Below are 22114 nucleotides of genomic sequence, written 5' to 3'. Positions count from 1 at the left end.
GGCCCCTGTTGTCATGGAGCTGATTGTCAGTAGGAGAGAGAGATAACAATAAAAGAAGTTTCCCCATCCAATGTAAACACATAGAGGCACATGTAGCACATGTGACTGGGAGTGTTAATCCAGTCATGCAAGTGATAGACAGCTTTCCTGAAGAATAGAAACGCAAGCTGACATACAAGGCTACACAGAAACTCATCAAAAGGGTAGAGAGTTGCAGGAATGGAGAGCCAGAGAGCAGCCGTGTGCGTGGAATAATCAGTGTTAAGAGTGTAGTGGGGTTGCACGCCTTGCCGCACAGCTGAAGATTCCCTTGGTATACTGAGGTGGTATGACCAGGGTGTTAACCTGCATACTGCTCTCTTCATAGGAAAAGATGTGGAGCCAGGAGACACAAGGGACAATTCGGGAAGCAGAGGTAGGGGCCCCGTCAAGATGGGACTGCAGCTTGGCCAGGGTGGTGTTAGGTTCGAATGTTTCCCTTTCATTTCTTTGTGGGGAACAACCTTAGTGGGGCAGTGTTGGGACAGGGGCCTCATGGGAAGTGACTGGACAATGAGGACTCGGTCATCGCTGTGGGAATGAGTTAGTCACGAGTGGATTTACTGTGAAAGCCAGTGTGGTTCTTTCTTATTCTCAACCTCTCTACCCCTTGCACTTCTGCCAAGAGGTGGCCCTATGCTCCTGGATGTCCCAGTCAATCCCTGTCCTTTATGAATTATCCAGCCCCAGGGATTCCACTGTATTATAACAGCAGAGAGCCCATTTAGACAGGGAAAGACAATGGTGGAAGTGAGCTAATGAGACATTTATAAGCAAAAGGCACTGGCAGGCAACAGAGAGGGAAATGCCAAGAGTGATGGAAGTTTCCAGGGTGCTAGTGAAGGGCTGGAGGTGCCATTCAATGGTAGAAGAGGATTGTATCTGGGAAGTGAGCGGAGAAGGCCTGAGATGTCAGAAAGATGTCCATGAGAAGAAGGTGAGGAAGAACACACAGCTCTGTCTCCAGTGCCCTTCACTCAGGAAACCATGTCAAGCCCTTCATGGCTGAGGCTGGGAACCCATCAGCAGTGCTCACCACTCGCGTGCAACTGGCTCCTTGCACACAGTATTGTGATGATTATTCTTGGTTGTCAACTTGACTGCATCTGGAATTAACTAAAACCCAAAATTAGAGGGGCACACCTGTGAGAGACTTTAGTTTAATTTGAAACGGGAAGACACGCCTCTAATCTGGATCTTTGAGATGGGAAGACTTTCCTTTAATCTAGATCTAGAGCAAACCTGCCTCTAATCTGAGCCACGCTTTCTGCTGGAAGCCTATCCAAAGACATGGAAGAAGGGAGCTTTTGCTCATTGCCTGTTGACTCTTATCTCACTAGCAAGTCCATTCCTTTAATGGAATTAGCCTATTTCCTCCAAATGCCAGGATATGCTGAAGACCAACTGAGACATCCAGGAACTGAGCAACTGCTGGATTCTTGGACCCTAAGTTCATAGGCAGCCATTGTTATATCAACTGGACCACAGCCTATAAGTCATCCTAGTAATAAATCCCATCACCTACATTTACATATCTGTTATATAAATTCTGTTACTCTAGAGACCCCTGACGAACATAGTTATTATCTATACTTCTATACATTTTGCAGTATATCTTTTTGAGCTTTTGAGGGTTAAACCCAGGGCCTTCTGCATCCTAGGCAACTGCTCTATTACTGAGCTATAAAGCCCAGCCCATATGAACCCCACATCTAACACTCCACTTCTGAGATGCGTGCCCTACTTATCATACCTAACCACAATATTCAACAGTAGTTGAAATCTTGAACACATCACTTAGCTGGAGTGGGTTCTTTCTGAGACCATCCTCTGGGTTTCAGGTAATGAAGATGATCAGGAGGTCCTGAGTCAGTGAGGGTATGTGGGGTGGTGGTTTTTGGGTAATAACTGCTTCCTGTCCCTGGTATCTCAACACTTAAAAGCCCAGTCTGGGTGTGCAGTAAACCCTCAATGGAAAGAGTAGAGATGTTCACATGGTGAGGGTGAGTCATAACTTTGACTGTTATAAAACTTCTCTGAGCATTATTTTCTTAACCGTGAGATTACTGATACTAATGTTAACAACTAGAAGAATATCTGTTGATCCTTTTGCAGATCAGGTAGGTGTGATAAACGGAAGAAACTATTTCAAGACACCAGCTTACTTCATTCTTATAGAAAAACTCCTGGGCTTTTCTCCATTCTTCATCTCTTAATAAATAGTTTATTTTTATTTTATGTTTATTGGTGCTTTGCCTGCATGTATGTCTTTGTGACGATGTCAGAGCCCTGGAACTGGGGTTGCAGACAGTTGTGAGCTCTCATGTGGGCACTGGGAACTGAACCTGGATCCTCTGGAAGAGTAGCACGTGTTCTTAACTGCTGATCCATCTCTCCAGCCCCTACCCTTCATCTTTCCACCAGTGTCCCATACCAAGTGTTCAGCACATGGTGACACGTTGAGGTCTGGTTGAGTAGGCGGGTTAATTTATAGCTCATAGTCACTTGTATGTATTACTCCCTGTACAGATGAAGATATGTTCCATTATTAAAGCCCCAGACCACACAGTTGAAGCTGGGAAGCTTGTTTAAGAAAATAATTGCTGAAAGGACAATAATCTAAATGGTACCCATTAATAGGAAAGCCGGCAAAAGGAACAAACGAATGTTAGCTTTAAGAAAATCTTTTAAACACCAGCATATTTATGGATTCTAACCCTTTAACTTGGTGACTGTGCCACATAACTATCTTCCTTGAACCTGACATTTCATTTTCTAATCAATCTATACTCTGGTCTCTCTTACCCCTCATTTCTAAATTCCCACCTCCATACTCTTTGGTCCCAAGTTAGTTACAACAGACATCTTTTTACACATATTTATTTATTATCTGTTATCAGTCTATCTATCATCTATCTATGTATTGTGTGTGTGTGTGTGTTGGGTTTTCAGTATGTGCCTGTGACACTGGGCACATGGATGTCAGAGAACTACTTTCAGGAGTTGGTCCTCTCCTTTCACTAGGTACCAGGGATGGAACTCAAGGCTTTGGGTGTTATGACAATACCTTGACCCTGTGCCATCGTGCTCAGCCCACATTAGAAGTTTTAAAAACATTTCCTGATAGTCTTACAATGGGCAACTCAATTTATTCATGTTTATGTTTTAACTCTTGTCCCTTTAGAATCTCAAGTAGTTTAAAAATACAAACAAGTTAAAGACACTAAGGCTATCTGAAGAGGCATCTTAGAAAAATATTCTAGATGCTAAATGTACTAATATTCATCCACTAAGATTTTTTTTTTTCATTCAAAATAACATTAGGAAACATTGAAACATTTTTGGAGGGTCTTTTTCAAATTCACTCCTATGCAGCATAAATCTTTCAATTTTTTTTCCTGTGGCATAATATTTACAGACTACCCATTTCAGAGCAAGAAAAATGAATCCACCCTGAGCCTGCTTTATCTTCTTAGACCATAGTTTTGTGTCAAACAATGACACATCACCTCTATCTCCTGCACAGGGAGCCAATATAGAGGGAGGGGTGACTAAGGGCAGGTCCCCCCTTTCTGAGACAAGTGGGGATTACCTAGTCCAGTACCACCAACTGGACCCCAACTCAATGCAGGGAGTTTCAAATTCAGGTCTAATGAACAATTCAGTTCCCAACCGCCATAGACGTGGAAAACCCAGCCCTCCCTATTAAAAAAGCTCGATTTCCAGATTTCTCTTTAAGTAGTTATCATTAGTTTTAGAAAAAAAATGAAAGCTACTGAAAAGATTCCCCAAAGAGGCATCCATATAGCAACTTGGACCCATCTTCCCCACATGCTTCAGGAGCAAGGACAGACTTTCCTCGCAGTGCCAGACCCTGCAACCCAGAGGGGAGCGCCACAGAGGCCAGTGCCAAATGCCTTCACTGGGTTTTGAAAACTCCATCAAAGGTTTTGCTGAATGATATCTATACGGGCTGTACTGTTCTCTTTCAAAAACTGCAGTGCCCTTCTCCTGCACTTGAAAAAGGGTTGCTTTTGCTTTTCATCATCTCGTCTTAGAGTGTAAACATTGTTTTGAGTGAAAAGAGCTGAAGGAGTGCTTACTTTCCCTTGAAATTTCATTTTTAAATAAGAGGGAGAGAAAATCCTTTTTCTGACTGATACTAATAATACAGGTCAAAGTGTCAGGCGATATACAATTAAATGGAAAACAAAAAAGGCCTCCCCTCTCTTTCCCACAGCACAATGGCACTGGAATATAAATTACCGATGAAGATGAAATAATGCTTCAAAGCCCTCAGGGCAGGCCAGTGCGGTGTTTGCAAAGTGTTTTCCGTGGCATGATGAGACATTAAAGATGATGGTAACCCATGGATTGGGGTGATACTGAATAGACCAAAGCTAGCATGAGGTAGGGTTTTAGGTCCCTGTAGCCTGTGACCCCAAGATATGCTTTGTTTTACAAGGGCAGCTGCAGTTATCAACAGATGTTTCAGCTATAAATAATTGGTATCATCTCAGAAAAGACCCATCTACCTGGGGAGAGGGCATAATACCCAAACCCCTGCCCGGCTATTACAACCACATTAATCTCCCATCTCTCCAGGTTTCTCAGAGAGCGTCCTGCAGGTGTTTTTTCTGGGAGGACGCTGACAAAGTCTCTCAAGTCAGCAAGCTTTGTGTGCACTGTAAAGGAGGCTGGCCCCTGTCATAAATTTCTGTCGGTGGCCACACACCAAAGGGGGAAAGGATTGGGGGGGGGAGAAGGGAAGAAGGGGGCCAGTGTCCAGAGAGCAGAGCACAAGATACACAAAATATTCTTGATGAAATGGGATGTAGAGTGCCATGCGGAAGAACCCTTAGTTTCACCACATCGGAAATGGAGAAAGAACAGTCTGTGGTTTACCTTTTCCTCCAGCAGCTTAGATTTTGCTTTGCTCTCTTGGTTGTGGGATTTAACTAAAGACAGAGTGCTTACATACACTCTGATTTCGAAGGCTGAAAGGGAAAATTTTTATGGGAAGAATTCCTGTTAAGACTACAAATGAAATGTACAAAGAAATAATAGCTGAAAAAAAAGATAGATTTGGGTGTTTAACTACTTTTCCTGTAAGAGCAGAATTTGACAGTTCATTGGTTACTGAAATACAAACATTCAGACTGAAATGGACAGCATTCTTGACCAAAAGAAGTCATAGGATTTACTGGATCCATCTTAACAAGCTACAATCTCAAAAGCAGTAAGAGTTCCAGAGAGCCTGGCCTACGGAGAGCTATAACTAGTTCTCTGTACGTATGCACAGAGTGGTTTAGCAATTGTGCACTTAGGATCTGACACAATAGAAAAGCATCCTAAAAGTCTGAGGAGGTGCGGCTGCTTAATTTATAGCTTGCTGGGTAAGCTAAAGAGGATGATGCCCAGAGTTTAAAAAAGCTCCCAGATTAAATACATTAGGAACTAAAGGAAGCCCTAGTGGCTGATTCTTAGGGCTGCCACCGAGTGACCTTGTGAGGGGAACAAAGTCCTTCTATTCTCAGTGCCCCTGTTTCCACAGTTGGGAATCCATGTGCCTTCTAGAGCACATAGATTATAGAATACAGTAGGAGGAAAGATGTGTGTGCTCTTGAAATGGTTTGGACAATCCTGAACAACTTCCCTCCTAATTCAAGTGGCAAAATCAGACCCAGGAACTACAACTTTGACTCCAACAGCTTCTGTTTTCACCATTTTGATAGCAATGCCACTACCAGCTTTGGGTGCAGGGAGGGGACAGTATCCTGTCCCCTGATTGAGTAAATATTAATGATTGGGGTCAGGAATTTGAATCCCCAAGTCCCTACATGATACATGACACTAAGACTGTCATGTGGTGTGTGTGTCTCACTATAATAACTACTGCTGTAGGCATATATTAGCATATATTAGCATCATGATTCTAATACTGTCATATGTATGGCTTGTAGGGATGTATTAGCTAGCACAATGACAATGACAACACTGAGATGTTCTTGGGTGCTCATATATTGGCAGTCAACTCAACAGGCAAAGATAGTCTATTGACATCCTATCCATAGAGAAAGATATAAAGAGTCAACAAAACTATAAGTACAGTTCTTCAGCCACACTGGCCATTTCAGGTGTCAGGAGCCCCATGTGGCTAGTGGCTGCTACACTGGAGAGCACAGATGCTGAATGTTTCCGTTGCTGCCAAGACTTCTGTGGAAAGCTCATAGTCAGTGGCTTCACAGTAGCTGAGATTTTACTTTGGCTTTCAGGTTTTTCACCTTAGACTCCCTGGTGGGAAACTGAAGGGAAGCAGAGGAAGATGCTACTCTCTGGTCCCCTGCCTAAGAGAATGGCAATGGTGATAATCACTACAGGGCTATTTCAATAAACAAGATGTGTAAATTCCACAATATGCAAATTATAGTTATTATTTCATTCAACTTTTACACTGATACCAACTATAGTTATTAAATCCCCCACCTAAGATAGGTTTGCTGGCACACACCTGTTGTCTCCACTGTGGGAAAATACCGAGGGAGGATCTAGAGTTCAATGGCAACCTGGGCTACATAGTGAGACCTTGTCTCAAAGACAAAACCCAAATAAAACCAAACAAACTAAAATCTCTAAGCCAATACTTCACTCTTTACAAGGATTTACTTTTCCTCTGCCAATAATCTTCAGTCTGCTTAACCTATTTTACACTGCTTAGGAGTTCCTGAAGATGCTTTTGTGTGTTGATAGATCAAGGGATCTTTCTGAGAGGTTTTTCCTTCAACAGGAAAAAAAACAAAACAAAACAAAACAAAACAAAACAAAAAAAAACTGTGTCTATGTATTCATCTGGAATAATCCCTAAACATAAAACCATGTAAACAAAGTAAAAACTCTAGGATGGTGTCAATGTTTTGATGCCTGATATCCAGACAAATATATTTTATGTGAGGGAAAAATACACTTAAATTACTAAATTGATGATCACCTGAGAAATTAAAAGTAAAAGCAATGTTACCATGAAGCTGGGAAGGATAGCCTATTGGTTAAGAGCACATATTGCTCTTTACATAGAGCCTAGGTGCCGTTCCCAAAACCCATATGGTCTCTCACAATGATCTTTAACTCCAGTTCCAAGGGAATCTGACACCCTCTTCTGGCTTCCTGAGACATCAGGAATGCACGTGGTACACATACAAGCAAACATACATACACATAAAATAAAAATAAATCTTTTTTTAAAAGTAATGCTGCCACAAAGGAAAATAATATTCCTTTTAACTCTTCTAGAACTCAAGCCTGAATCTTGAGCCTTACACGACTTCTTATACTATTCTAAGAAATATGTTTTTATTAGCAAGAACAACTACAGAATCTATAAAAACATGAAGATTCACATATATACTTCTGAATGATCAGGGAGTAAATTTTTAAAATACAGAAACCAGTAAAAACAAATGAAACTATAGACTACTGGACTCCTTTGGGTAGGGCAAAGGCAGTTCTAAGAGATAAGTTTAGAGATGTGAATACCCATATTAAAAGTCAAAGAGATTTCAAATAGCCCAATGATATATTCAAATTGTTTGCAAGCAAGTTAAACTTCAAAGAAATAGGGAGCAATACTAGCAATCAGGGTGCAAATCAATGAAACAGGAATTAAAAGAATAATACAAAAATTAATGAAAGAAACAGTTCTTTGAAATGATAAGGTAGACAAATGCTTAGCCAAACTAAGAAAGAAAAGTAATGGAAACCAAAGCCAATAAAATTAGAGATTACAGAGCTATTAGAACAGATGACTGGTGAAATCTAGAGGATCATTAAGGAATATTTAAAAACCCTTACATTGCAATACATTGGAAAAGGTGAGCTGAAGACTAAGTGCATCCATGACCTTGACTTGATGCTTCCAGAATGGCCTTAGTCATGAGGAGCCAAGAGAGTGAACAGGACGGCTATGCTGAGCAGAAATGACGTGCCACGGACCAGTAGCTTAGCCATCAACACGAGACAGTGGGGGAGATACCGTTTTTAAAAATTATCCAAGTTCTAGAAAGTACCATTTCAAAATAAAAATGTCTTAACACACAGTAAAACCAAAACAACTCAGGTCCACCCAGAAGATGGGACTATGTCAAGACAACAGGCTTCAGACTGTGTCCTCCACCCGCCCTTCTCCACTCACATCAGGTTTGTCTTTCTAACACAGGGGCCTTCAGGAAAACGACCTTTTAAAATAGCTGTTTCCCCCCACATTAGTCAACCTGGCAGAGCTGACTATATGAGTAGGATCTGTCTTGTACTTCAGAGAAATTTAATCTGTTGGGCCACTTAGCGTCTAAATGTCTCACGTGGGGGTGTCAGAGGGAACAGGTGGTATGGCTTTTCCTACCAGTAACTGCTGCAGCCTGGCGCCAATCACATCTTGCAGGTTTGTTTTGTCCTCTGGGCTCATGGCTTGTTTGTACTGCCACTTTTCAGGCACGAAGGGCCACTTCATTTCCTTTGCCTCCTGGATCAGGGTCCTTAACTCGCTGGGGAGTGAGGCTGAAAAGGTCAGAGTTCAGTTAAGGAAATTGCAGTCAAAAGAAGGACGGTTGAGCTCCCTGTGTTATGGTGAAGCACCTCAGGGGCTAAAACACTTTTCCTATCTGTGGCTGGCTGGTCCAAGCTGTTGGGCTACCTTGAAGAATAATAGCAAGGAGCTATCTGTCATGGGTGGCCTGACTCTACTGTGCCCTACAGGTAAACTGGGGTAGTCAGGCATTGAGAAAGGGTTTTAACAGGAAGTGAAGCACTTGAGTGACTGTCTCTGCATGAAGAATCAGAGAAAGGCACGAAGGAAATATTCTGTTCCCTGTAAAGTGAGAACAGGGCTAGAGTGCAACGGCATTTTGAGCTTGCGGTGCCTGAGAAGGGAATCAATTTGTTTCCTTTTTGCTTCTCTAAGACCTTGGCCCGTCTTACCCTTTAACCACCGGCTATGCTTGCATCCAGACAAAAAGTGCAAACGCACAAATGGGATTCCTGGCTATAGCAGTTAATTGTGAAGTGGCCCCGTTTCACATTAGTAACTGTGGTTAAGTCTCTGGGTACGATCCCAATGATCCTGGCTGACAGTCTCTTGTTTAAACTTCAGGGACACACAAAAAAAGCTCTGAAAACTATTAGTATTTCCTTAGTTTTGACATCCAAACCACACCATATATGAGTAGGACTGATTGTCCTATTTGATACTCAAAATTCTATAGCAAGAAGTTCTACACTGAGGCCCATCATCTGCTTCAGGTTGACTGTACTAGATGGTACACACTCCACACTTCCCCACAACGGAAACCATCTGTTTTGAAGTATATGTAGTACCAGGGTTCTGAACAAGGTTGTCTGGTCCTCTCTCCATTTGTCCTGTGTCTCATATTGCACACCTCTAAAACGTAGTTCACCAGCTGTTCTCTTATTCCATTCCCTCTGTAGTTTCTTTTGGTGAATGGGAGCACCACACCCAGATCTGAAGCCCAGTCATTCTAGATATTTGCTTTCTTTCCTTCCCTCAATGGAGTCAACTACCAAATCCCACAGATCCTAAGAACCCATCTCTTTATTTTCTCTATTTTCAGCCATCCTCACAATCTTTTATAAGGCCGAGCCCCTCCCCACTTTTCTAACAAGGTAGACTAGGATAACAGTTTTCATAACATTTTTTTAAGTTATTTCAGTTTTACACATTTTCTTCTGTTTGTAACTGACTGCCCTGCTCCCAAAGCCTGATGATCAAACTCAGGCCCACAGCCTTTGGTATTCAAAACAAACATGGCCACTTCCTGTGAGTCTGTCATGACCTCTCAGTGGAATTGAAATATCTCTGGCATGTGCTTCCAAAACCACAGGTGCATATTCCTGCAGCCTGCACCCTATACTGTTCTGGGATCACAGCTCCCTATCCTCCTGGGCTGGTGAAAGCATCCTCAACACAGCTATCATGTTTCATATCTCATCCCTTTAGTAATCTCATGGCAGCATACTGCCATGGTTAAAGCATCAAGGTAGCACTATATCTACCCGAGACATACTAAATAGAGAAGATAGAGTGTGACAGAGGAGCAGAATAAGAAGGAAGGAAACCTGACTGGGTCCTGGACATCTTTGTGTGAACTTGCCACCAGCTGAACAAAGGTAAGGAGTCTGGGTGGGGAAAAACTGCTTGGCATTGAGGGGACCACACCAATGAGTGACTAGTGTTGACACCCGGAGATGACTGTCGAATTCCACTGAAATTGTGGCTTCAGTTCAGTACCTCCTAGGCCCCTGCTCTGTGGTTAGCATCCCTGTGGGAGCAGAACCTAGAAGTATCATGATCACATTTGGCTGCCAATTACGTCTGTGTAACTGCTAGTCAGAGAATTTCAGTTTCTACAAATGCAACATATGTGCAGAGCAAATTTCTTCAAGGGTGTTTCTAAAGGTCAATGAGTAAAGTGACTGTTGGAGGGGACGGTCCCATGTGGTCCAGCAGACTTACAGATAATATCCCTTTCCATTCTTAGTGTCTTAATTTGACTGTAAATAATCTTAGAAACAAAAAGGGAAGAATAGTCACTTGATAATGAAAATCCCATTCCTGGGTTCATAGACTTCCATTATTCCTGGGTTCATAGACTTCCATTATTCCTGGGTTCATAGACTTCCATTGTGCCGTGGATTGAGTAATTTCTTCACAATATTGGAGAATGTTTCTTCTTCTGCTTCTTCTATTACTGTTATTAAAACAGGGTATGTCTTGTCTCAAACTCTTGATCCTCCCATACTGAGATGACAGTCATGAACCACCATGCCCAGCCTAGAGGAACCACTATGCCCAGCCTAGAGAAAGCTTATTCTTTACAAATGTCTCCTCCACACCTTTCTCCAAACCAAACTATAAACAGGCCAGTGGAACACAATGAAATGCAAGATACCCATAAAACACAGTTTTGAAAGCTGTATTACATTTCGGGTCTTGTTCCGTCTCCCAGGTTGTCAGACAGAGCAAGGAGGAGAGAGATGGGGTTGAAGGTAAAGACAAGCAATATGCTGTGTCTGTGTTCCCAAGTTCACCAGCTGTTGTGCCCACAAGTGACCCTGTACTAATACATTTCTCTATGATTCCAGGCAGTAGCAACATCCATAGTGTCACAACCAGTGGACCAAAGCTGCTCACAGCCACCTGACCACAGGAGCAGGAGGGGTTCTGCACAGAGGCAGGCCACAGGAACAGCGGGGGTTGAGCCAGTACACCACTCTGCATGTGAGAACTCCTTCTTTGCTGGTTATCTGGCCATAGTGCTAGACGCTTACCTGAACGGCCATGTCTAATGGAATGATTTTACAGCCTTGATTTGCCTTATCTGAAACTAAATTCATTACCTGTCCTGTTCTGTGTCGCTTGGGAAGAAAGTGTCATCTGACTGAGGCCTCAGACTACAATAGGGAGGATATGAAGCTCAATACAGAAAGAGGGCACTAGGAAAACTCTAGGAAAAACAAGGAAAACAACTGAACGTACACACAAACTCAGGGAGACAGAGATAGCTATCACTTATTGATCAGGTGCCTGGAACCCGTGGCTGACATGAGGAGCCTGTGATCCCAGTTGACAAGTACAAGCAGCTAGCAGGAAATCCAGCTAGTAGTGAATGGAAGCACACACTGAGGTTTGTTTTGGGAACTGACTGCATGTACAGGACTTCATCCAGAAGGGAGAAGAATGACGGGTTACATAGCTGAGACTCCCATAGGTACCTAAAACGTCCTGTTAGACATGATGTGCCTGCATCCCCTAACTGGGGGAAAGCTCATCCCGGAACCTTCTCCGTACATTGAATATCTTATTCAGGCATCCTATTTTTAAACAAAACACTGAAAATATACAGGAAAATTATTAAAGGCACATAAAAAGAAAATACTTAAACAAATGGAAGGACAATTATTTGAACAATTAAAAAGAACCTAAATAAAGAGGTTACCTCTCCAAAGTTGGAGAAAGAAGAAATAAAGCTCTTGTAGCTTTCTAGGTTTTGTGATTGAGCTCCTCAAACAACATCTGTAACTCTAAATAGCAGAAGCCAGGAAGCAAGACAAAATCTAGACCATGATTATGGTGTAAACAACCTTTCTTGAGATCGCTGGATGTATTTTAAAAATGGCGTGAGGAGTTTGTTGGTGACAAAGAAAACAGAGACTGTCCATACTGGTGAGGTGACCCATTTATGGAAGCCATGGAAGTCTATGGAAACTGATGAAGCACAAACTCCTTGTTTGAGAAAAAAAATATGTGCCACCATTCAGAAGTTGCTTCGATTTTTTAATAATTGAAATTTGTGTGCACCGGCCAACTTGGACCCTTTGTTCTTCCTGAACTAAACTGTTTCTTGTAGCCTCATGTTTACTGAAGCCTAAAATTAGAACTGACAGCAATTCTCTGCAACAAAGTGGGCTTCTTCCCTGCCCGCCAGCCTGCAGCCCTGTCCCATTCACATCCTGGAAATCCACTCATCTCTCGGTGGTCATCTGCCAGGAGAAGAAAAGTAGGGCAGAGAGGAGAATGCGTCATTCAGGCAAGGGTGCAGGCACTGAAGCTGCTGGCTCAACCCCTGGTGTCTCCCACCAGAACCTCACCTCTGCACCGCTGGTCCTCACTCTTGTCCTCTGTAGACACATCTGGCGTTTCCAGCAAGAGATGATCCAGCACTTGCTTACATTCATGCAATATCGAAACCACAGCATCTTGATTATTCATGATGATTGCCCACCCTCCAGGATGAATCGAGTGTCCCTGGGTCTACGGTGATCAATTACCTAGGAGAGGCATTGATTCTCAATAAAGAGGCCCCTTGAAGGCTGAGGTACCTGGTGAACAAAAGACGGAGAAGGATGATTAACTAAAGCGTCATCAATTATCTGTGAGTCTCAAGCAGGGAGGGATAATAGAGCAAACACATGAAAATACATGACAGGCCCTGAGGATGCTGTTAGGGGAGTGTGTGAAATGATTGCAGGGTCTGATCTAGATGGGCGGTACCTCGAAGGCATAGAGTGCAGAAGGGAGAGAGTCTGGGTATAGAGCTTGGTCACCTACGGTGAGGTTGGTGAACTCACACGGGCCAAATAAAATAAATGTGCCCCATGATTTATGTACTTTCTGCATACTTCACTTGGTGCCTCTGGGTCCCAGTAACACTGAGTTTTTCCCCTCTCTGGAAGTCTACAGGAAGCATCTGGCTGACAGTTCTAATAGCCGCACTCAAGCACATGGTAATATGAAGTTCACCACATTCACAGCCCACTACTGATTTCCCCTGTGCAGTATTCTTCATGGTATTTAGCACTATGCAATTTGGATCAAGATAGGCAATGACAGATGCCAAATTTAAAGCTCTTCACTGCCAGGCATATTGCCAAATAAAATAGAGAAATGGTATTCCAGAAAACCCAATTTCCTAAAGCTTTGGACCCACCATGTAGATGGATGGATCAACTGATGTTGGCAGACAACACCTAAGTTAGTAGATTCCTTACACAAATGTGAAGGAGATGGACGGAAGGAGCTTTTGCAGCCATGGTAAGTTTGAGAACAAAATAGTTTACTAGCACGGTGAAAATGCCTAAGCCAATAAACAAAAAGCAATTCCTGGTTAGCAAGTATTTTGGTTTGTCTTCCTTTTGTTGAAGTTGTACCCTGCAAGCAAAAGACAGTACCCTCTTTGCCCTTGACAGACTAAGGGGTGGTATTTCTCTGGTTTAGACACTTTGCGGTGGTCATGTAGAAGTGCATTGCCAGTGCCAGAGTCTCGAAAAGATGGTGACAGTTACAAGGATGACACTAGTGCCTCTGCCTCGGAGCTCACCCACACAATGACAGAATTACTGAGAATGTTAAAGCAAAGGGTTGTTGAGTTGATATTAAACATGCCCTCCAATCTTACTGCCTTGATTTTAAAGAATGCCAAACTAAGCCTTCACTCAAATAAACTAAGCTTATTTCACTCAAAATGATCATGGATTTGTCGGTGAACATGAACAGAGTTCTCATGCTAAAACTGTATCACATTCGAAGAGCTTTCACATAAACGAGGCAGTGAGAAATTAGTCATGAAATTACCTAAGGCTGAGTATAAATTTATCCTCTCTTTCAACCAGTGTGTTTTAGAAAGTATTCTTGTACAAATCGGGTTGTTGCACTAAACTGTATCCAAAGTTCCTTTTAACTCAAGTGTCTACAAGTCACAATGTTCTGTGCTATAAGCTGGCCATGAGTGTGTCTAACTATGAAGAGAACAGATCTCAAGGGCTAGTCCGAATTTTATTCTCAGACTTCTGTCACAAACAAGTGAGGACTTGCTCCTCCCTCTGAGTAATGCAACAAGCAAACAAAACATAATTAGTGGACTAGAGTGGGCAAGAAACTTTGTAACAGTAACATCCCATTCCCACCACTCCACTAAAGAGGAAGGTATCAGCTACCACGTGAGCTTGGTTCAGAGACTAAGACAGTTCAGAAAGGGAAGAACAAACTACAGGCCATGCACCTGCAGGCGAGTCAGGCAATCTTTTGTTTAAGTCCCAAATGAAAGCAGGAAACAGACTCTCTTTCCTAGAATCATTTTCTGAAGGAAAAGGCTGCATAACAATGGAGTAGGAAGACTAGTTGGTGCACAAAGAAAGAAAATGTATTGCAATATGCTCCTAGTAGCTTAGCATCATTTCTTATAGAGGGAAGGCCATCATCTTGTAGAGCTCATAGAAAAAAAGAGTAGAAAGGAAATTCTCAAGAGCCTAAAGGGTAGGGACACTGGGAGACAGTGTTACTATGAGGAAATATGTTTTGATCTTTAACATTAAGAGCAAAATCCCTGTCTGCAGCCACATCACCCCGAAAGTGGAAGATAAGCAGGGTCAGGCCTGGCTAGAAGTTGGATGGGAGACTGCTGGGAAAATTGGGTCTTACAGGCGCTGACAGAGATAATCTAGCCTCCAACCATTTCACCTTCCCTGAGCAACCAATGAGCATACACACACCACCAAACAGCTTCTTGGACTGGTGGGAGGCAGAGCAGAATGGGACAGGAAGAAGATTAAATCTAATTGGAGAGCAAAGCATGTGGGACTTGGATGTTCTTGAGTTGCAGGCATTTGTTAGCCTTTTCAAGCTACATAAAAAGAGGGAAGGAAAGGAACACTGGAGAGCCGATGACACCCAAAGACTGGACAAGGTAAGGAAGTAAGAGAATACTGCCACCTATGCCCCAGGGCCGGACAATTTGCACCCTCAGTGTAAGGGGCTTTACAACAAACCTTCACCTTCCCCCCTCACTTTCCAGGGGAATGCCTTCGCCAAAACACTCCATTGTGAAGGGGATCAACAGAAATCTTCCCTTGAGAATTTGGTTTATAAAAACCTCTTCCAGCCACATAAAATAAAATGTAAAGACAGCGTTAGATTGATTCTTAGGCAACTCTCTAAAGGGATCAGGCTTCGTTCTAAGCTTCAAGGGATTCCAGTCTATTCTAAGAAATGCGAGCTTGTAGACACATCTCACAAACTACCCAAAGGCATAAAGAAACAAAAGGGAGAAGCAGAGAGAATACTTAGTAAATCTGACCCACAGACTTTTAGTTAGTAGACTCAGCAGGTATAGACTACAAAATGAATCTTGATCAAACTAAATAGCCGGATTGAAATTATGAGTAAAGGCACAGGCTGCCTCCCCGTGACTACCTGAAGAAGAATCAGAATGACGGAAAAATAGGCTCTGTTGCAGTGAAAGAAATGGGAGGAAACTCAGACATCCACAAAGCAGTGATCCGACACAACTAAAGTGTGGAGAAGTGGATGGGTGGGAAAGGAAACAAGGCAAGCTCACTCCAGCCATGAAATGCCATGGTGGGGGCAAGAAAAGTAAGCCAGCTGGCCCTAATGACGAGATGGGCAGAGACCGCTCTGCAGTTAAGAGCACTTGTTGCTGTTGGAGAAGGCTGGGATTCAGTTCCTAGCACCCACATGGCAGCTCACAACCATGCAACTTCAGTTCCAGGGCATTCAATACCTTCTTCTGGCCTCCATGCATACAGACATATGTGGTACATATGCATACATGTAATAAAACACTCATTCTCATGAAATAAAAAAATAAATAAAACTGGGGGTGGGAAGAATGTATGCAGTCTTACATTCAGGACTTAAAAAATACTTCCAAGCTGCCAGTTGTGGGTTTTAGACAGTGGCTCCTCTAGTGGGTGACCAGCAGTGCACAGGAATCCTTGTCACTGCTTATGACCCAGGGCTGGGGGCCACAGGAATCCCTGTCACTGTGTATGACCCAGGGTTGGGTCACAGAAATCTCTGTCACTGTGTATGACCCAGGGCTGGGTCACAGGAATCCTTGTCACTGTGTATGACCCAGGCGAGGTGCTACCTTGAATGGGAATCACTTGCTTGAAACTGTGCTATCCTAGAGACCCGAGAACAGTGAACAAGTTCTAGACAGGGAGCATGAACTCAAATCTCCTCCAGGGAGAAAGAGAGCTCCGGAAGGTAGCTGTGGGGCAGAAGGAGAGTGACGGGGGCGGATGCTGAGGAGCCGACAGGAGTAAAGGACAGGAGACTTGGGGTTGAACGTGCATATGAGCAGTAACACGGATGTACATCCATGCTCGCACACACGTGCACTCGCACAACCTCAATGGCCAGGAGCAGATTTCAACAACTGATAATAACCCGGGGGTTTGACGGCCTGACATCAGTGAGTAGATAAACCTCTGGAGTCACCCACCCGCTGTTCCCCGCTAGAGCCCAAGACTCTGCAGCCCCAGAGGACTCCCAGATACACGCAGCTGCATTCCTCCTGCCGCACAAGTCTTGAAAATATGAAGCTCCCGAGATGGGTCCTCTACTTGGACAAACCTCAGCTCTCTTGTTTCCCATGTTCCCAACACACTTGGAAGGCACTCTCAGAGAGAACACTAGACATCCTAGGAGTCCCAAGAGGGTGAAAGAGCCCATCCAAACCACAGATTGCAAGGCTAAGTATGCTCTTTAGGGGTTCCTGGGTTGAAAAACGAAAATCTACTAAAAGAGAGAATCTCCAGGAGACACCACATGCTCACCCAATACAAACTTAACACCAGAATAAGCCTCCAACCCACATATAGAAAAATGAAGACAGATTCGTGCCTCTCTCTCCTGTCGCAATCAATCCAAAGCGAACCAAAATCTTAATGTCAGACCTGAAAATCTGAAACTACTAGAGAACAGCCCAAGCAAAACATTCAAGATTAAGGCACAACGACTCCCTGAGTAATACTCCAACAGCGCAAGAGGTATTTCAGTAACTGACAAATCAGATGGTATAGCATTAAAAAGCTCCTGCGCAGCTAAGGAAACAATTGCCGGGGTGAAAGGAGCCTAGACACTGAGAAAATGCTTAGCCAATATATTCTTGGACAGAAGGGTTTCTTTCATCTAGAATACATAATTCAAAATTTAAACACCAACAAACCAATAACCCAATCAATAAACAGGCTAATGAGCTGAACAGATAGTTTTCAAAAGAAAGAATACAAATGGCCAATAAATATTTTAAAAACTGTTCAACATCACCAGCCATCAGGGAAATGCAAATTAAAACAGTTTAATATTCCATAATAACAGCCAAGTAGAATAGCTATCATTGAATCAGTAAATGAAAATAATCTCTGGTGATGATGTATGAGTAGAACCCTTATACAACATTGATGGGGATAAACTGTTTCAGTCACTCCCTCATCTAATGCCTGTTGGAAACAGGGGCAAACACCCATACATAAACACTGAGTCGAAGCAGAACCCAGATGCAGATGGAGAGGACAAGACCAGGCTGCAGAAACACATAGAGACAGCTGATGTGAACAAGGAGGAGCTAATGGGCCCCCAGACTGATAGCTGGGAAGCCAGCATGGGACTGACTCAGGCCCCCCTGAATATGGGTCTCAGCCAGAAGGACTGAGCAGTCTAAGGGACCTCATACAGTGGAGCCAGGATGTATTCCTGGTGAATAAAAGGACCTTGGGAACACATCCTTCCATGGAGGGATAACTGCCTTAATCTAGAGACAGGAGAGAAGCCCTAGTCCCTACTTCACATGACCTGTCAGACCTACATGACCCCAACTGGATGGCATTCCCCTACATATGGAATTGGGGTGGGGGGATGGGAAGGGAGGGTGGTTAGGGTGCATGTGAGAGGGCAGAGAGGGTAAAAAGTGAGGGAGGGAGGGAGAGGGAACTGGGATCGACATGTAAAATAATAAATTTTAAAAAAATGCTTTGACTCCAAAATTTAAGTTCAAGGACAACTTACTGGGGAAAAGGATTTCTATTTTTGTTTCCACAGAAAATGAAAAGCTGTGGATTCCTTCCAGACTAATGTGGTTTGATCAAGCTAGACTGCCTGAAACAGAGTACCAGGTGATCCTACATTCAAAACAGCTGGACAAAGCAGCCTTACAGACTACAGCCAGGATTTCTGCATCTTCTTAGAATCCCCAATGACAGTGCCCCTTACCAGCAGGAAGTAGTTTGGAAAGAATGATGCCCAAATTCCCAAATATTGTCTATAAATGCTTGTTTTCATTTAAATGGACTTGGTTAAAAAAAAAAAAGAAAAGAATTATGAAGGTTTCTAAAAGAAGTGAAAATACAGGTAGCATATGATTCAGTGATACAATTCCTGAGTATATTCCTGAAGGGACTTTAAGTCAGTATCCCACAGGGATACTTTTGCATCCAGTGTGTTGTTGCAGTACTCACAATAACTAAGAAATGGAATCAGCCTAGATGTCCATCATCAGAACAGATAAAATATGGTACATACACACAATGAGATTTCATTCAACTGTAAAGAAAAATGAAATCATAACATTCACAAGAGAATGGATATGACTGGAGATTATTATGTTAAGTAAAGTAATCCAGATTCAGGAAGACAAACACCAGCTGTTTTCTATCCCATTTGGACATAGGGATATGGGAACTATTAAAGTATGTAGATTAAATAAGGGTTGAATTTACATAGCTGAAACATAAAACTACTTAAAAATTTTATGTTCAGTCCATGGAAGAATGTGATGACATTAGCACTAGCAGAAGGCAGGACATCTTAACTGGATGATGAATCAGAACACACTACCCTAAACGCATCAGAAAAGGATAACAACATCTCAAATCCAAAAGAGAGGTTTAAGTAACAGGAAGCAGCTGGGTGGAAACCTTGAGTCCTGGGTGGGAATAAGAGGGAGAAAAGGAAGAAGTGTTCAGAGAAATGAAACATGCTCTGGCACTTCCTGAGCAAGAGAAGGAAACCATGACTATACCCCTGACCCTCAAGCAAGACAATGAGTGAGTATGACTCAGTGCCTTGAGCTATCATGGTGAAACCAAAGACGAAGACGAAGACCTGGAAGCAGCCAGGAGAAAAGAAATGCCTTCAAAGAAATACATCGATTTGCAGGCATCTGACTGAAAACAACAACAGAAACAAGAAGGTACCCATGTTGGTACATGGGTGCCTTGCAACATAAAGAGGTCTTAAAACAAAAATCTAGAGATCATTGCTAAACAAACCTCTACAGCATAAACAGATTCCTAGCCAAATCTAAACAACAGTAGCTGTATAGAGCTGTTGCAGGAATCCATCTTCATTACAGCATCTGTCACAAGAAGCAAGACAAGCAGTCAGCCTAAGCATCCAGTGATGAATAAAGTTTTAAAAGCGATTAAACACAACGAAATCATACTTAAATTAATAAAAGAAAGAACCCCCACCATTTGTGATAGTATAGCTGAACCCAGATTTAAATAATTGTGAGTACAACCTAAATACAGCAAGCCCCTAGAGGAAGAGGGAAGAATGGAGGTTGTCAGTGGATGGCATTGGAGGAGGAGTAAAACCAGACGCTGGTCAAAGAATACAAAGTTTCAGTTAAACAAGCCAAGAGATTTACTATACAGCCTGGTGATTATAATCAATGGCATGTTAAAGGCTTGACAATTACTAAGTAAACTTTAAATGATCTCACCTCAAAATTAATATGTAAGGTAATACATGTCACTTAACTTTCTTTAGTCATGCCACAGTGTAGACACATTTGTCAATTGTGTGGTGTGTGTGTATGTGTGTGTGTGTGTGTGTGTGTGTGTAATACACACACACGCACACACATATCTATATAAAATTTGCAAATTGAGAAAGAACAGATTAGGGGCTGGAGAGACGGTTCAGTGATTAAGAGTACTAGCTTCTCTTGCAGAGCTCCTGGGTTGAGGTTGTAACACCTGCATAGCAGCTTATAACCATCTGTGACTGCAGCTCCAGAGGATCTGATGCTTTCTTCTGATCTCCCTAGGCACCAGGCACACGTATGGTGCACATACATACATGAAGGTGGAACACTTACACATATAAAAAGAAAACCATGAAAATCTTAAAAAAAGAATAGATAAAAACATAAAGAATATGAGAAAACACACAAGTGAAAATATAAACATATAAAATTAATTGATGTTAACAAGTTCTTAGATGTAGTTTGGCCACGTGAGAGGGAAATTTTCTCTTTCTTTTGATAATATTTTTATTTAAATTTGAAACAAGCTTGTTTTCCATGTCACTTAGTTCCCGCACCCTCCCATTCTCCCCTGCCCCCCCCCCATTAACCTCCATCTCTTCCCCTTTCTGCTCCCCAGGGAGAGTGATGCCTGAGGGAAATTTCCATTTACACAGTAATAAAATTCTTAAAATTTGAGATGACACATTAAACTCTGAACCTTGTAGAAAAAAATGAAACATTACAAAAGGAATGAAACATTACAAGAGGAAGAAGAAGAGAATAAACATGAAGAACAAACTAAGATGGCTGACACAGCTTCCAAATATGGTAGTGTTTCTAAACATTGCTTCAGTTAAAAGTTAAAGATAGACTGCATTAAACGTAGTTACACGGCACTCGGAGAGATGGCTCCGCAGGGAAGAGCACTGGCTCTTCTTCCAGAGAACACAAGTTCTATTCCCGGCACCGATATGGCAGCTCACAATAGTGTGTAACTCCAGTTCTAGAGTATCCAACACTTCTTCTGACCTCTGTAGATACCAGGTTCCCTCTTCTGGCCTCCACGGGGCACTATGTGAACAAGTGATGTACATACACACATTCAGACGAAGCACCATAGACATGAAATAAATACTAATGTAAAACTTCCTGCATTTTCTAAAGAATGAGTGCAGAAACATAGATAGAATACAGAAAGACAAGAAAAGATACATTCAAAGAAGGAAGCAAGTGCAGCTGTATTAATATCAGATTAAAAAAACAACAGCTGAGAGGCACAAACTGTTACTACAGATAAAAACATCATTGCATCAGACTCCTAGCCAGGTCACCAGGAAGGTTCAGCTCTTCTAACCTTGTGTGCATGATTTATAGTCTTCATGCAAGTGAGGCAAAAAAGCTAGGGACTGGGCATACAGCTTAGTGCTAGGGTGTTTACTTAGCATGCACTGAGATTTGAGATAACTCTATCCCCAGCATCACACATACACACACACACACACACACACACACACACACACACACACACACACACAGAGAGAGAGAGAGAGAGAGAGAGAGAAAGTATTGGGGGGGCTAGGGGTGTAGCCCAACAGGGTACTTACTGAGCATACATGAGACCCCAGGTTCAACCCCTAGCATGTCATATGGAAACAGAAAAAGGCTGAAAAGAAAATAAATAGCAGTTTACATAAAACATTCCCTTTGGGGCCAGACATGGCTGAGAGGGTAAAGCACTTGCTGCTCAAGCATGGGGACTTGAGGTCCGATCCCCAGCACCTACAGAAAATGAGTTCCTGCAGTGAACTGAGCAGACAGGAGAGCTCAGCACACAGCTGAGGGAGGAGCCTAATCTCAAACCATGAGTAAGGCAATGATAGACACTGGAGGCTGTCCTCTGACCTCCGCAAGTGTGCCTTAGCAGGCACCTGCTGGCGCCCATACATACAAGCAAG

At 42.7% G+C, this 22114-nt stretch overlaps 1 protein-coding gene across 1 annotated transcript in view; it reads right to left on the bottom strand.

Moving 5' to 3' along the window:
* The window catches only part of Alpk1 (alpha kinase 1), a 107786-nt gene that overhangs the window by 41610 nt on the left and 44062 nt on the right, over positions 1-22114 (bottom strand). The window contains exons 2-3 of the mRNA XM_051185531.1: positions 12697-12927; positions 8435-8589 (exon numbers count right to left, since the gene is read on the bottom strand). Of these exons, the coding sequence (XP_051041488.1) occupies positions 8435-8589; positions 12697-12817 (276 nt within the window). The 5' untranslated portion in view covers positions 12818-12927. The remainder of the gene's footprint in view (positions 1-8434; positions 8590-12696; positions 12928-22114) is intronic.

This window comes from Phodopus roborovskii, unplaced genomic scaffold (genome assembly GCF_943737965.1).
Source record: "Phodopus roborovskii unplaced genomic scaffold, PHOROB, whole genome shotgun sequence".
Taxonomy (NCBI): Eukaryota; Metazoa; Chordata; class Mammalia; order Rodentia; family Cricetidae; genus Phodopus; species Phodopus roborovskii.
The sequence above is the reverse complement of the archived record's forward strand: the minus strand, read 5'-3'. Positions and strand labels throughout refer to the sequence as shown.